Source organism: Vicia villosa, linkage group LG1 (genome assembly GCF_029867415.1).
Source record: "Vicia villosa cultivar HV-30 ecotype Madison, WI linkage group LG1, Vvil1.0, whole genome shotgun sequence".
NCBI lineage: Eukaryota > Viridiplantae > Streptophyta > Magnoliopsida > Fabales > Fabaceae > Vicia > Vicia villosa.
In genome coordinates, this window is record NC_081180.1 from 59,074,964 (window position 1) to 59,090,830 (window position 15,867).

A 15,867-nucleotide genomic window follows, 5' to 3' on the forward strand; every position below is an offset into this window, starting at 1 on the left:
TTTAATTAGGAAATAAAAATAAATATGGTAGACATTTACTTTCTTAGTAGATTTAAAAGTAAAATATAAAGAATATAACCGAAGAACATTTTTATATGCATTGAAAATTTATCAATAGTCCAAAATATTAATAAAATTTGACAATTAATATACAATATTAATTATATTGCAATTAATATACTGATTAATGGAATAAAAAATATACTGATTAATGGGATAAAAAAATGACATAAAAAGATTTCATTCCACCCAGTTCACTTTTTAGGAATTTACTAATCTGAGCCTTGTGGTATGTATTCCACCCAATTCACTTTTTAGGAATTTGTAAGACAGTTAACTAAAACCAAAGTCACAAAAGTCCAATTTTGTTGCAATACGTTTCAAGATATTTTCCTTTCTAAAGTGAAATACATATCAACATAGAAAACACGTGTCAGTTTATAGAAATGAAAATGATAAAATCAGTAGCAATCTAGCATTTCAACATTGTGTCAATAAACCATTGCCTAACAAACAATTAGTACTTGGAAGTTGGAACTCCATAAGAGAACGTTACGCTTTGACACTGGAATGAATTTAAGCAAAAAGAATCTTACACTAATAAGGGGAAAACAAAAATATGTATATTATAATCCATGGAACTTTTCAGCTTAGTAAGCTTTAAATACAATGGTTCTATTAATTATGAGTTGGATATCTTTCATGTGAAAATCAAGTGCAAGACATGCTCACTATCGATCATATTGTAACATGCAAGTTTTTTTCTATAAATATTAGATGAAAGATGCCACAATAACAACTATGTTTTATCCCACCAAGTGTATATGACCAATGCTACCTGAATGAGCCATGCTATGCTAACACCCTTTTTTTCAGACACAAGATGCTGATTCAAATCAACGCTTAGCTTATTGTTTCCTTAGAGCTCTTACCAATCGTGCAGCAAAAACTGGTACCTGCAAAATGCTAGTAGAACAAGTTTATTCAAGCGCTCATAACAGTCTCACAGTAGATACACACAGATTCTCAGTCATTGAGCTAGCTCATTTTGTCGATTTAACACCTTGGCATCGATTTGGTTTCGCAGCAGCTAATGCAGCCATACTTGAAGCAACGGAAGGTTTCTCGGTTATTCATATTGTTGATTTGAGTTCAACTCATTGCATGCAGATTCCTACATTAATCGATGCTATCGCTAATCGTCACGAAGTTGCTCCTTTAATCAAACTCACGGTTTCTGATCATGCTAATAGCAGTGATCACGAACTTCCACCTAAACTTGATCTTTCTTACGAAGAATTAGGATCTAAGTTGGTGAATTTCGCTAGGTCGAGAAATGTAACATTGGAATTCAGAGTAGTTTCTTCGAGTTACACAAATGGTTTCGCTTCGTTGATTGAACATTTGCAAGTTCAACGTTTAGTTTATTCCGGTGAAGCCTTGGTTATTAACTGTCACATGATGCTTCATTATATTCCAGATGAAACCCTATCGAATTCAAACTCTTATGTTTATGATTCTATATCTTCTTCTTCTAGTATAACTTCTGCTACTACTACTACTACTTCACTAAGATCGTTGTTTCTTAAGGCGCTTCGAGGTTTAGATCCAACACTAGTTGTATTAGTAGATGAAGATGTTGATTTAACTTCAAACAACTTGGTGAATAGATTAAGGTCAGCATTTAACTATCTATGGATACCTTATGATACGGTCGAAACTTTTCTGCCGCGCGGAAGCAAACAAAGGCAATGGTATGAAGCTGATATATGTTGGAAGATAGAGAATGTGATAGCTCATGAAGGTGTTCAAAGAGTGGAGAGAGTTGAGCCTATAGGAAAATGGGAACAAAGAATGAGAAATGCGAATTTTCAAGGGATTGGATTTGGTGAGGAATGTGTTGGTGAAGTGAAAGCTATGCTTGATGAACATGCTGCTGGGTGGGGGTTGAAGAAAGAAGATGAGTGTATTGTGCTTACATGGAAAGGTCATAATGTTGTCTTTGCTTCTGCTTGGTTGAATGCTTAATTAGTTCAACATTTTTTAACCTTTGTATTATTCTTTGCATAATAATGTTGTTGTTTTTCTATTTAGTGTTTGGTTTTTAATAGCTTTTTGAAATGGATTTTTAAGGGTAAATAAGTAGATGAAGATGATATGTTTGTGTTTTTATTTTGTTGTATGTTTTTATTTTTGTTAATTAGATTAGATCTTTTCTTGTGGTGAGATTGAGAAATAAGATTGAGAGAAATTAAAATGAGAGAATATGGGGAAGAGACAAAGGTTCAAGAGAAGGAAACAAAAGTTGTAAGGAACTGTTATCTTGTATTCATATTTTTCTCTAAGCTGATTTCACACAAAATCCACGATGTATCTATTCCCAAAAATCACACCTATCTAATGAATGTATAGGGGTATCTGATAGTTGTATAACACTCATACAATAAGTGTTTTTTTCCATATTAATGTCTTAAAAATGTTTTTTTTTTCTTTGATTAGATATTTCTTGAACAATTCAAATAATTTTTTTTAATTTTTATTTGTTATCTCAAAAGACTTTATATAGGCTTTTATATGGTTTGTGGCCCAGTCTTTTTAACTAAATAGGTTTATAAGTTTAGGCATTTTCTATTTATATAAAAGAGAATTTCTTTGTACATTTATATAGTGTGAAAAACACCACTGAAAACCTCAAAATACCCTTATATATATCCGAAGACACTCATATCACATTTTCAATTATTTCGAATATGCATATCTGAAATCACTCTTCTTTGAACTTTTTTCATTTAAATGTTGAATTTAAAATGACAGGTGTTTTTTCGGATATGCATATTTGAAAAAATCTTTCCCCACAGAAATTTGGAATATTGATTAATTCGAATATGCATATCCGAAGTATCCCAATTGTTCTGGTCTAGGCCGAGTAGGCCCAACACTTATCACTAACGAGCAGGCCCAATCCTTAGGTCGAGCTCGAGCAGGCCCAATCGCGCTCCAGGCCCAATAACGCATACACTAGCCATTACAAGAGCCAATTCCATGTACCCACTAAAGAGCACGTGGTTTAACCCTCTAGCGGAGGATTCAAGCAACTCGCTCCGAACCCTAAGCTCTGTCCACCCTGAATATGAGTCATTTGCTGACTCAGCCTTACCACGTAGGATTCTTGTAGTTTCTTAGCACCTGGGCCTCCAATGGATTTGGCCCAATTAGGAAGTCTTGGCCCATTGCTGGGGCTATAAATACCTTCTTGCACTAGAGGATCAGGTATTCAATATTTATTCTATCTCACCTTTTCTGTACTTGCTCTCCTTGCTCTCAAATTTACTTTAGCATCGGAGTACGAACCTTGTAGGTACACCTCCCAGTCCACAGAAGTCCAATACATTGCAGGCCACGACGATCCTTCTGATCAAGTAAGATCACCAATATTCCAAAAAAAAATGATTTTATTTTTAAAAAATATTTATTTATAATATAGTTATAATATAATAAGAGTGAGTCATTATTAATAAAGAATAACTTAAATACAAATTGTTATAAATAAGGAATAGAAAAATTAAATAAAATTTTAATTTTGTAATAATTTATTTATCATAAATTTTTTTAAATTATAAAAGTGATTATTTTTTAAATGACTACAACATTATGCATTTGGTGTGTTTCGATTAAACTTGAACTCTCTTGTATTAAAGATACAATGAAGAACCCTTTAATCAATAAAAATAATATTAGAGTAATGTTGTTAATTAATTAAATTATTATGTTAAAAATATTCTTTTATAAGCATTATAATTTTTAATTTGAATTAACTTTTTTTCTTTAATTAATTTTATGTGAGAATAATGTGTTGATTTAAATATTTAATTAACTATATATTTTGATAAAAATGGTAAATATTTAATTATATAATTTAATTAAAATGGTATATATTTAATTACATATTTTGATTAATAAAATTAATTATACTATTAATACAATTGATTCACCTTGATTTTAATTTTTTAACAAATATTTAATTTTTTCAGATATGTATATTCGAAAAATCCCAAGAGCAAAAATTAGGTTATTTCGAATGTGGATCTCTGAAATCACCTCTTTCTCAACAAAAAAAAAGGTATCTTCGGATGTGCATATCTGAAGATATATAGAAACTAGTAAAGGACCCGTGCGTTCGCACGGATCACACAAAGTCGATATAAATAATAAATAAATATATAATGATGGTTAATAAATATATATAAAAGATACGCAAATTAAAAAGAAAAAACATTTGAAATTATATTTGTCATATAAATATTAACTTAATCTAGTTGGACATATATACTTTAGTAGAATAAATAAATAAAATAATTAAGCAGTCATCTACCTGTGCGTCGCACGAATCATACAGTATCATTATAAATCTACCATGAGTAGTCATTTACCCGTGCGTTCACACGCATTGCACAATGTTATAAATAATATATATATATATATATATATATATATATATATATATATATATATATATATATATACATACATATATATATATATATATATATATATATATATATATATATATATATATATATATATATATATATATATATATAATAAAATATATACAGATTAAGTAGCTTTGACCCTCGAAAAATGTATATTTTAGTAGAAAAATAAAGAAAATAATTAAGAAATCATTTACCCATGCGTTCGCACGGTTCGTACAATGTTGTTATAAATAGTAAATTAATATAATATAGTTATGGTTAAAAATGTATATAAAATTCAAAAAGAATAACAAATTTTTGTTTTCATAAGAAATTTATGTACTTATCAATCATAATTGTTACACATTTTACCACCCTACAATTAGGTCCATCATATATAACCTAATTAAAAATTTAATTAAGATATGATTGTAAGTATTTCGGCTATTAAAATATATACTTTCTTATATATTTAAAATAGAAATAAAATTTGACTTTAAATATATGAAACATTTTAAAACATTTTCTTCTAAAAAATAATTAGAAATTCAATCGTCTTGATAATCAATATTTTGATATAGTCATAACTAACAGATTTTAAAGTAAATTGATGAATTTAGCCATCGTTTAAAAAAAAATACATAATAAAATATATCGAATGGAATTTATGAAATTCAAATGAATATTATAATTAAAAAAAGTTTTTTAAAAAAGAGAATAAAGTTTATGTAATTGAAATAAATATTATAATTAAAAAATTATATTAAATAAATCACTTCTAAGTCTTTATTAAAAATAAGATAATTATTTTATAATAAAAAGTACCTCTCTTTTCATTTTTTTTAAATAGTTGGAAAATACTAATGAATAGATTTATCAGTAATCAATGAGTATATTTATTACTATAACAAATAACGAATATAATATAAATGATCTGATTTTTTTAATATACAAACAAATGTCATCGTTAAAAATAAATATATTATAATTATAATTATTAAAAGTCAAGATATTTTAAATCATGGACTAGTTTATATATTAATAAGTGTAAATATGATTTGCATATTGTTAAGACCAAATCGAAATATAAAATTAAATATTAAAAAATAATTGAATAGATTAAGGTCAGCATTTAACTATCTATGGATACCTTATGATACCGTCGAAACTTTTCTATCGCGCGGAAGTAAACAAAGGCAATGGTATGAAGCTGATATATGTTGGAAGATAGAGAATGTGATAGCTCATGAAGGTGTTCAAAGAGTGGAGAGAGTTGAGTCTATAGAAAAATGGGATAAAAGAATGAGAAATGCGAATTTTCAAGGGATTGGATTTGGTGAGGAATGTGTTGGTGAAGTGAAAGCTATGCTTGATGAACATGCTGCAGGATGGGGATTGAAGAAAGAAGATGTATTGTGCTTTATTAGAGTTTGACCTAACTCATCCTTACAAAACCGGTTGGTAAGGTGAGAAGTGTCTGTCTATATATACTCTTTCAATGCTCTATCTCCAACCAATGTGGGACTTTTAAAATCTTTCTAATACACCCCCTCACGCCCAACACTCTTTTTTTTGGCTTGGTGCGTGGATATTTACGGTGGGCGGCCCATGGTCCGATCGATAGGCTCTGATACCATATTAGAGTTTGACCTAACTCATCCTTACAAAACTGGTTGGCAAGGTGAGAAGTGTAACACCCTTCTAAACCCCGCGGAAATTATAATAATAATCAGAGTAAACATAAAACAAGGGTGCCACAATTAAGAAAAATAATGAAAATCATAAGTCGTCTGTCATGCTTTATTAGGAACGATCCACAAAATATCAAAACATATGATTAACACAACGGAATATCATTCAACAGTATTGTAAGACATCACCAAAAACATAAACCAAACGATACATAATCCAAAACTGCAAAAATAGAGTATCATAAGTAACTCTGAGTCTATCGTTCCCCAGTGTTACAAATCTGAGCATAACTCGACACGAACTATGGACTAGCCTATGAGCTATCCTCACCAATTCAAGATGTCGTCACTCCTTTATCTGAAAAATATCTACATGTAAGGGTGAGTCTCATTCACAATTAACAAGTGTTATTAGATCATAAACAATAATATATCATCAGTTTATCATTCACCCAATTGCATGTATTCAGATTTTCAAGAAAACATTCATCAACAATAATGCAATTACATCACCGAATACAACACTGGAAACCATCCAATCATGTCATAATAATAGTGCATATGTAATGTACTGACACTATGCATGTGGTACCAAACGTGAGATTAACCCACCCGACCGATCTAACATCTTCAAGATACGGCCCAACCGACACAAATTCCTCACAATGGGAATTATGCCCTCACTGATCCAACACATCTTTTGGATTCAGCCACCATATGATTTATGAATGAATGCACACACATAACATACTTACAACATCACCGATCCGATGTGCTACATCGTCTCATTTTAACTCACCATTATCGTCACCAACAAGTATGTACGTGCCTCATTATAATTCAATAACTAATCATGTATCAACCTCAACAAATCACCACAATCACAACATAGTCATATCATAATCACATCGATCACATTGTTACATAATGCCACATATGTCAACAATGCATAACATTATCAAAATATTTTAATCGAGGTTTAAAATAAAATCGGCTACTGTCCTAAAATTTTATTTAATTAGATAGGATTTTTAATTATGAACACAATTCTCAAAACGACGCTTAAAACGGACGTACGATTCAAAAGATGAGTTTTACAAAATTAAATTTTCTTGAAAAAAATGTCAGGTGTAACCGGTTACAGCATGGTTGTTACCCGGTTACACATCACCGTCATTGTATTCCCTATTTGCTACGTTCAGCTGTAACCGGTTACAACAGGGCTGCTACCCGGTTACACATCACCGTCATTGTATCACCGTCATGGAAAGGTCATAATGATGTCTTTGCTTCTGCTTGGTTGAATTCTTAATTAGTTCAACATTTTTTAACCTTTGTATTATTTTTTTTGAATCAAATAATTGATATATTAATTCAAAAAACATAGGAAGTACAATGGCGACCTCAAGGGTCCAGCCCTCTTGAAGGACTTACATCATCAAATGGGCCAAGTAATCTCTAAGTTTACATTTTCCCCACCCTCGATACACTATATTATCAATAATGCTGTCACCTACTTTTGTTCTATCAGAATCTTTCCCAAAGCTCACACAATTCCTATAGATCCAAATCCCATACACAGTTTCAGCCAAAGCTAATTTTAACATCTCTGCTCTTACAGATTTCCCTCTGCAGTTTTGATTCATCCAGTCCAGTTCCTCATTCCACGGTTTAGGCTCATGGCTTATGTCCATCCATTTTAGCACCTGCCTCCAAATCCTGTTAGTCTCACAGCATTCAAACATCAAATGATCCATGGTTTCCTCATTCATACAAAAACAACACAAGGAATGATCCACTAAACCAAATCTATACAATCTGCTCCTAGTGGCTAATTTACCATGGCAAGCCATCCACAACATGAATAAAGCTCGCGGTCTTGCACTATTTCCACACAGCAATCTGTACCAAGCAACATGAGTGTCATCTTTGATAAGTTGTTTGTAAACAACTCTGGTATTAAAATGTTGCATTTGATTCCATCCTTGCACTTCCTTGGCAATATCTTTTTGGCTCAATATAGCTTTGAAAATCCAGGAATACTGGACTTTTTCCTCCATGAGCATGATGTCTTGTTCCTTCAAGTAGTAGCTATTTACCCATCTCACCCATAAATTGTCTTTCTTGTTACAGAGATTCCATAAAAGTTTCAGCATACCAATGTTATTGCAGACCTGCTGATCCAGGACATTAAGACCACCATACTTGCGGGGCTTGCATACTCTCTGCCATGCCACTGGACTTTTCCTCTTAACCTTTGTATCATTGCATAATAATGTTGTTGTTTTTCTATTTAGAGTTTGGTTTTTAATGACTTTTTGAAATGGATTTTTAAGGGTAAATAAGTAGATGAAGATGATATGTTTGTGTTTTTATTGTGTGTTATGGTTTATTTTTTGTTAATTAGATTTTTCTTGTGGTGTTGTTCTTGTACCTGAAAAAACAATGGCGAGATTGAGAAATAAGATGGAGAGAATAAAAAAAAGAATATCAAAAACTGTTATCTTGGATTTATATTTTTTCTCTAAGTTTTCACAAAAAAATCCATGATGTATCTATTCCGAAGAATCAAACACTCATTCGACAAGTGTTGAAAAATTCATATTAATATCTTTAAAATGTTTTTGTTTCTTTGATTAACTAGTAATAAACCCGTGCGTTCACACGGGTTCTCGTACGGGGCGCGCATTTGTTTCAGATGTACATTTTTTAATAGAAAAATGTTTGGTACTCGCGAAAAAATAATAATTAAATGTATAGAAAAATGTCGGATACCTTTGAAAAAAAACAAATTGAATGTATAGAAAAATATCTGGTACCTGTGAAAAAATAATAAGAATGTAAAAGATAATAATTAAATGTATAGAAAAATGTCAGGTACCAGTGAATTCAGTAATTTCATGCCCCGTTAGTAATCAATATTTTGATCAATAAATTCATGTCTAGTTAATAATCAATATAATAAGAGTGTAAAAAAGAAAAACAATATTATTTAATCGAAAGAGCTTATTGAAAAACATATTTTAATTTATATATGGATTAAAAAATAAAATTATTTGGATTAAAAAAATTGTTTCTATTTATTAAAAAATATTAAAATTTAGTCATTAATCGTGACACAACTTTTTTTTGAGATGACACAATTTTGGTCCTTGATTATTCATATACTTCATTTTTTGTATGAGATTATTAACATACATTTATTTTAAAATTTTTATTATAACTATAATAGTTAAGATTAAATTATAATTCTCTGTTTTAAAATATCCATACAACCCTTTAAAACTTTTAAAATAAGTTTCACTAAACATTACATTACAATGCAGCATTTAATTTTTATTATATTTTAATTTAAGTTTTATGAAAAGATCTTTCTTTTTGGTAGACACTTTTTCAAACCAAAGCATGGTCATGCTTCCACAAATATCCATCTACGGTTGACATAATTGTTTTGGTATAAGTGTAGAAACGGTACAGACTAAATTCAAATCAATCAAATAATTAAGGGGACAACTTCTCTACCCATCACAAAAAGTTGGGTAGTGTACCTCCAACCAATCACATGATACCATTTAATTTTAACATATTTAATTATATATTAAATTCTACAATTGTTTGTTGTTTTCAATGCATTTTATAAAGGAGGTAACCTTACCCAATTTTTTGAGTTGGGTAAATAAGAATTCACCAATAATTAATTAGAATAAATTATAATCTATAATATAAGAAAATTAATGGCTCTGGAAAATCGAAATTTAACCTTTTTTCTTTACCCTCCACCTCATTGATTTGGGGGTAAAATGTGTCCAAAATTTACTTTTTCTAACCAAATTGTACTATTAGTTACATACAAAACATATTTGATCTTAATAGTTAAAGTGAGGCAAAAAGTTTGTTCTCAAAGGACAAAAAAGTTAACCAAATGGTGTGTAACGATTTCATATTTGCAAACACATAGAAAAAGCTGGTTGACAAAGTAGATACAAAGTACAAGGCATATCTTCTTTTTTGAAATTTCAAATTTTTTAAAAAGTGCTTCCTTAAAGACCACCCGCCCTTTCTTTTGTCCACCGGATATTTTTGATTTGGAACCCTATTGTCCATCAAACCGTGCCAAGACTTCCTCTTGGTTTTCCTCTTTATTTTATCTTTCTTCACCATTTCTACTTTCTCTTCTTCACAAATTTATTTTCTCTTTCTTCACCATTTATACTTTCTCAAACCGTGCATCTCTTCTTCACCTCTACACGTTTCTGAGTTTATGGTTTATGGTTTTAGCTATTGGTTTTGTGAAATATTTTTGGTTTACGAGTTTTTGATTTCGTTATTTATTTATGTCTTCGTTTTCGATTCTGAGTTTATGGATTTAGAGGAAGAGATCCAACTAAAAACAAGTAAAATAACATAGAAAAGGTAGTATATAGTTGTTTTGGTTTATGAGTTTGCAGGCAAGTTAAAGTTGTCTTGTTTTCTTTGTTAACCTAACAAGTTCAGTAACCTAACAAGTTCAAGTTTTGCAGGGAAATGTATTTTTTTATGTTTAAGGAGTTTTTGAGATCTGGTTTGGTGAGATCTAGAAATTAGAATCAGATCTTGTATATGTGATTTAAGTTGACATAGTTTTATTTTTCAGGTAACAATGATATCTAAATCAAAACTGGAACTTTTTCTATACAAAATATTCAAAACTAGAACTTTTTCTATACCAAATATTCATGGTTTGTTTATGCAGTTTGTTGTTGATAGCTAACGCTGGCTTTCCAATATATATGGCTTCATTGTTTCCTTATCTTATTTTTCTGCTCGTCTGATTTTCCACTGTTTATAAAGAGTTTAAATATGTCAGCAAGAATGATGGCAGTGATTTGTGTCTCATGAGCATCCTATTTTAGATATGAAATTATAAAGGTAGATATTTCAATGAGGCTAAAACGAGTAAGGGGAAAATGCATTCTATGTGTTTGATAATATGTCTATGATAGGTTTCATGGTGTTAATAGTCTAATATCTGAATGTGTTTATCCAACTTGAATGTTGTAGAATAGTTGACATATTTTGTAAAATATAAACCTTCCAATATTTGATGACAGTCTGGCTTAATTTCTTACTGATAAAAAAAAATGTTGTATCTTGAAAGTGAACATTAGGCATAGAATTGATCCATATCAAGTTTTCCATTACTCTGAAATTTGCATTGAATGTTGTATCTTGAATTGAATGTATTGATTTTCTTTGTTTATCTGGAATTTCCATTACTCTAAGAGATTTTCTTGCTTTGTATGCATAAGAGAAGATCCGCCATCAATCTTATTTAGTTGTTGTATGTTCAGGAAAAAATAAAGAATTTACTGTTGTATGATTTTTTTCTTGAAAGGTACGAAATCTCTCTCTATTACAATCGTTGGAAAGACACTTTCACCAACATCTTTACTCACTGAGCTCAATGAGATAGGTGGAAGACATGGAATTGGCCCATTGACATGATTGAGAATCTTCTTGTAGGCATGAAGAAACCTCATCAATTTTTGTGACTGAAATTGTACAAAGGGTTTGTTACTGTAACAGGTAGGAAGAGTCCCTTCAGCATGTATAGGCAAGATATCTCATCATTCAAGGGTAGAAATATATATGATCAAGCTGATGTTGTTGGTTTTATCTAGCTTTATGGTGTTCCAATAAGAGTTCCGGCAATGCTTAAGCAGAGAATTCAATTTAAGTGTTGATATCATTTCAAAATATGTATTTGTTTGCAATATGACCATGCTTTGTTTTGTTAGATGACATAATTGTCTTTTCTCTAATATTTCAGTTCAGTTTTGTTTATTCTACAGAGATGAAATTGTAATCCTATATTGTTATAGACAAGCAAATTCAATCCAAGGTGGTATGTTGTCCTTAAGTGGCTAAGCATATTTTTTGTAATTTGTTTATTTAATTTGTTTTGTATCATATTAAATACTATTTAATATTATTTGGACAGTCATATCAATTGGATTTAATAATAAAGCAGAGAAACCTATAGACAGTTAGACACATTATTCTCTATCTCCATCAACGAGCATATCTAAATTTTAGTCTTTTGTGAAAACTAGTGCTTGCATTTTCTTCTATGTTTCTTAGTGTAAAGTTGTATTCTTTTTTCTAAAATCAATCGAGGGTTCAAATTGACAACTTTATGTCAATGTTGTTCTATGGTTTTGTACTGTAGCATTGTGAGAATTTATGAAATAGATATTTTTATTTTTTTTGAAATTGCAAAGATGAATAGAAGATAATTGGTGCTGTTTGCCATTATTTTATATAGGTTTACACGTATAATCTTTTGCAATAGGTTATTTATAAAGATACATCCAAAAATATTATAATCTAATAATGGAAAATTCGTCAAAAATTTAAATTGTATTAAATATTACGAATAAGATATTTTAGACGGGAAATTGTAAATTAAGAAACAAAAAATATTGATCTTCTTAAAATTATTTTTTACCGTTTTAGTTATTCCAAATTTGTTTTAGTTATTTCAAATTGATAGTGTTTCTAAAATTAAAAGAATTTCTTATTTGGATTATTGATAATATTTTAATAAATAGAATTGTCTTCATAATGTTGATAATTTTTGTTTTAGATATTATTGAAAAAATATGAAAGTAAGACTGTTAAATTTCTTCATATGAGAATTATTTTTGAAAATAAACTTCAATAGATATACAAACTCTATTTATATTTTTTAGTTATTTAAATTTGATAATTTTTACAAAACTGAAATAGTTAATGCAAATTTTCTTAACAAAGACTCTCAACTTGACAGATAAAACATATGAGAAAAAATCTATACAATATTTATAATTAATAAAAAAATATACTTCAAATTTGTTTTACTTTCTTTTTATTTTTATTATATTTTAAAAAACAAATGCGTGTAATACGCAGTACCCGTGCGAATGCACGGGTATCCCACTAGTAAACATTATAGGAAGAGTTGTAATATGTGTCGCATTGTGTTGTAGTCATGTAGACATATAGTAGTAACAATTAAATACTCCTGTCAAGTTTAGTTTCTTGAAAAAAGACACAATATTATACCCATATAAATTAACTTGCAGGTTCTTACTTCAAGAAAAAAATGTTTACACACTTCATATAATAAAAATTAAATATATTTTAGAGTCACTTATTTTTGTTTTAATTTTACCCTCAAAAACTCATATTAAGCACATTATTTTTTTTACTCAGTACATAGTATACACATTTGTTTACAATTAAGTGGCAGTTTAAAAATAAATTGAGAAATGTTTGTCTTGATATAACGTAATTTAATAATTATTATAATATAAAAATATTGATTTTTAAACTTTAACATCAAGATTATGTAATAAATTATATAATAATAAGTAGCCTGTAACAATATTGAATATTGAATGCTAATTATTACAAATATTATAACATTGACTCCACCTTTACTTGATAAATACCATAAAAAATCTCAATATTAATAATAATTAACATAAAACAATTTAATAATAAAAATAAATGTCAAAGATTAAAAAAAATGAACTCAATTTAATAATGAAAAGAACTTTAGCATTAAAAATTTTTACTACAAAAATCATTAAAATGACTATTACGTTAATGAATGATAGTGAATAATAAGAAATTAAATGGTAATTAAATTAATCAAATTAATTGAAATTTATTAGCAACAATAAATTAATACAAAATATCATAATTTCTATTCGTATAAAAGTATATCTTTTTCTTGTAAGTATTACCTTTATATAATTTAATATTAAAACAAATATTAAAACAAATATCTTATAAATAAATGTTTTTATATTAATAAATGATAATTTTTTTTGTTTTTCGATTAATGGTTTACTTTTTTATATTATGTTTATTTTTTTGCTTTCAGTAAATACTTAAAAAAAGTAATTCTTATATTATAGATAATGAGTGAATTTAAAAATGGTTAATCATAATAATAGATTTAAAAAAATATTTGACTTATCTTAGCATATGATATTCATGTTTTACTCCATTTCTCTTCTCTTTGCTATCAATATTTTATTCTTCAAACTTTTATACAAGATTCAAAAGCAGATTTTTCGGTGGATGAACAATAAAAAAATGAAATCTTTTGAAGAAGTTAGTAGATATGTAAGCTGAAAAAATGAAAAAGAAATCACAAAAGTGTAGATGATACACATTTTAGTCAATAAAATATAACCATTTCAAATCCGACCATAACCACAGATTCATGCCGCAAAACCGTACACCACTGTAAAAAAAAACAAATATTAACACAAAGACGAAACAGAATCAGAAAAATCAACACAAAGACTAATGATGATGAAAAATGATAACTTTTTTAAAAATAATAACCATAAAAATGATAACTTTTTATGAAACAATAACCATAAAAATGATAACTTTTTTCAAAATAATAACCATAAAAATGATAACTTTTTTGTTAACCTCATCAAACAATAACATAAAACTCAGAAGCATCACATATTAACGATGAGAAAGAAAAATAAAATGTTGATGAAGATGAATGAGTGAAATCAGTAATGTTGTGAGTAAAAACAGATCTGGAAAAAATATTACCTCCATTAAAAGGTCAAGAAGGTTGTAATGAATCCCAAAAAAGTTATTCATATTCTCCATTGCTTGTCCTTGCATTAACCACAAACCTTAAACTTTTGCAAACGAAAGTAGGAGAACAATGGTAGATCGAAGTAGCCTTTTTCGATAGGTACCCTTTTCTCCATTTTTGTGATTTTTGTTTGTAAGAAGGATGATTTACATAGAGAAAAAGAAGAAAAATAGTTTCTTTTTATAAAAAAACAGAAGAAGGGAGACCATATTTGCATTTATGTTAAAAGAAACATTGTTAGAAGAAAAGAAGAAGAAGAAGAAGAAGGAGGTAAGATCTGAGAAACAACAGTGGGAAAGAGAGAGAATATACCAGAAAAGTTTATGGAGAAAGAAAGAGAAAATGCATAGAAAAGACTTTTGAGTAGTAGTAGGGGAAAGCAAATATTTGTGGTCTCAGACGAATGGGAAGTAGAAAAGGAAATAAAAAAAGGTATCTATGTAACACCCCTTACTAACCCCGCGGCAATTTAAAACAATTATTCAGAGTACATGAAATAAGGGTGCCACAATTCATAATAAATAAACATCATTCAGTCATGTCATGCATTCACTGAGGTAATCATCATAATTTAAAACGGTTCATGTTAACACAACGGAAATTTATCAAAAACAGACTAAGTTTAACATCTTCAAAACTTATCCTTCAAAACATCAAAACATAACTAGAGTCATAATCATAAACTCTAAACAATCGCGTCCCCAGTGTTACAACTATCAGAGCATGACACCTGACGCTACTAAACACTGACTCATGAGCTAATCCTCACCGAGTCGAACAGCCGCTATCCTCAATCTGAAAATGACAACATGTAAGGGTGAGTCTCATCATAATTAACAAATGTTATAAGGTTATAAAGCCATAACACATCACAGTTGTATCATTCACCCAATTGTTTCATAAACAGACATTCACAACGAGCAAACCAAAATCAATACATCATTAATATTTACAACACTGGAATACATCCAATCATGTTATAAATTATGCATATGTATGAACTGACACTATGCATGTGGTACCAATCATCATCAATGGGAATAACCCA

At 29.1% G+C, this 15,867-nt stretch overlaps 1 protein-coding gene across 1 annotated transcript; it reads left to right on the forward strand.

The window, feature by feature from the left end:
* The first annotated feature begins 635 nt into the window (after positions 1–635).
* Positions 636–2,382, forward strand: LOC131643723 (putative scarecrow-like protein 16). The gene is made up of 2 exons (XM_058914026.1): positions 636–653; positions 877–2,382. The coding sequence occupies exons 1-2, from the start codon at positions 636–638 to the stop codon at positions 2,026–2,028; spliced, it is 1,170 nt and encodes a 389-aa protein (XP_058770009.1). The 3' UTR covers positions 2,029–2,382.
* The last annotated feature ends 13,485 nt before the right edge of the window (positions 2,383–15,867 follow it).